Here is a 568-nt window from a genome sequence, read left to right on the forward strand (position 1 = left end):
GGGGTGGGGCTGCTGGGCCTGCCCGAGGCCCGGCCGTGCCTCCTCCTGGATGTGGGGTGAGTGGGGGCCCTGCCCCCTGGCACGGCACTCGGGGCATCGGGGTGTCCAGGGGGTGTCCAGGCCCTGTAGCACCAGCCTCTGCTGGCTGAGGAAGGGCTGGGCTGCTGCAGCTGCCCCGGCCTGGGAGCACCCGCAGATCCCCCCTCATTCCCTTCAGCTGTGGCTCTGGGCTGAGTGGGGATTACATCTCTGAAGAGGGTCACTACTGGATTGGCATGGACATCAGCCCTGCCATGCTGGGTGAGCAGCTCCCCCACCCCTGCCCCAGGGCTGAGCCCCAGGGGTGGGCTGGTGGCCTGAGCTGTGCTCTGTTCTGTGCAGATGTGGCTGTGGAGAGGGAGGTGGAAGGAGACCTTCTCCTTGCAGATGTGGGCCATGGCATTCCCTTCAGACCTGGCATGTTTGATGGCTGTATCAGGTGAGCTGGGGCACAGGACTGAGCTGTGCTGCTCCACAGAGCTGCATCATTTGCAGGGTGCACATGGGCTGTGGGGGGGGGGGGGGGCAG

General features: G+C 66.2%; 1 protein-coding gene across 1 annotated transcript in view; it reads left to right on the forward strand.

Moving 5' to 3' along the window:
• The first annotated feature begins 10 nt into the window (after positions 1–10).
• Positions 11–568, forward strand: part of WBSCR22 (Williams Beuren syndrome chromosome region 22) — a 7,373-nt gene continuing 6,815 nt past the window's right edge. Inside the window, exons 1-3 of the mRNA XM_010007752.1 lie at positions 11–56; positions 218–300; positions 427–478. Coding sequence (XP_010006054.1) covers positions 276–300; positions 427–478 — 77 coding nt within the window. The 5' untranslated portion in view covers positions 11–56; positions 218–275. The remainder of the gene's footprint in view (positions 57–217; positions 301–426; positions 479–568) is intronic.

The sequence above is a fragment of the Chaetura pelagica genome, unplaced genomic scaffold, assembly GCF_000747805.2.
Source record: "Chaetura pelagica isolate M959 unplaced genomic scaffold, ChaPel_1.0 scaffold590, whole genome shotgun sequence".
Taxonomy (NCBI): Eukaryota; Metazoa; Chordata; class Aves; order Apodiformes; family Apodidae; genus Chaetura; species Chaetura pelagica.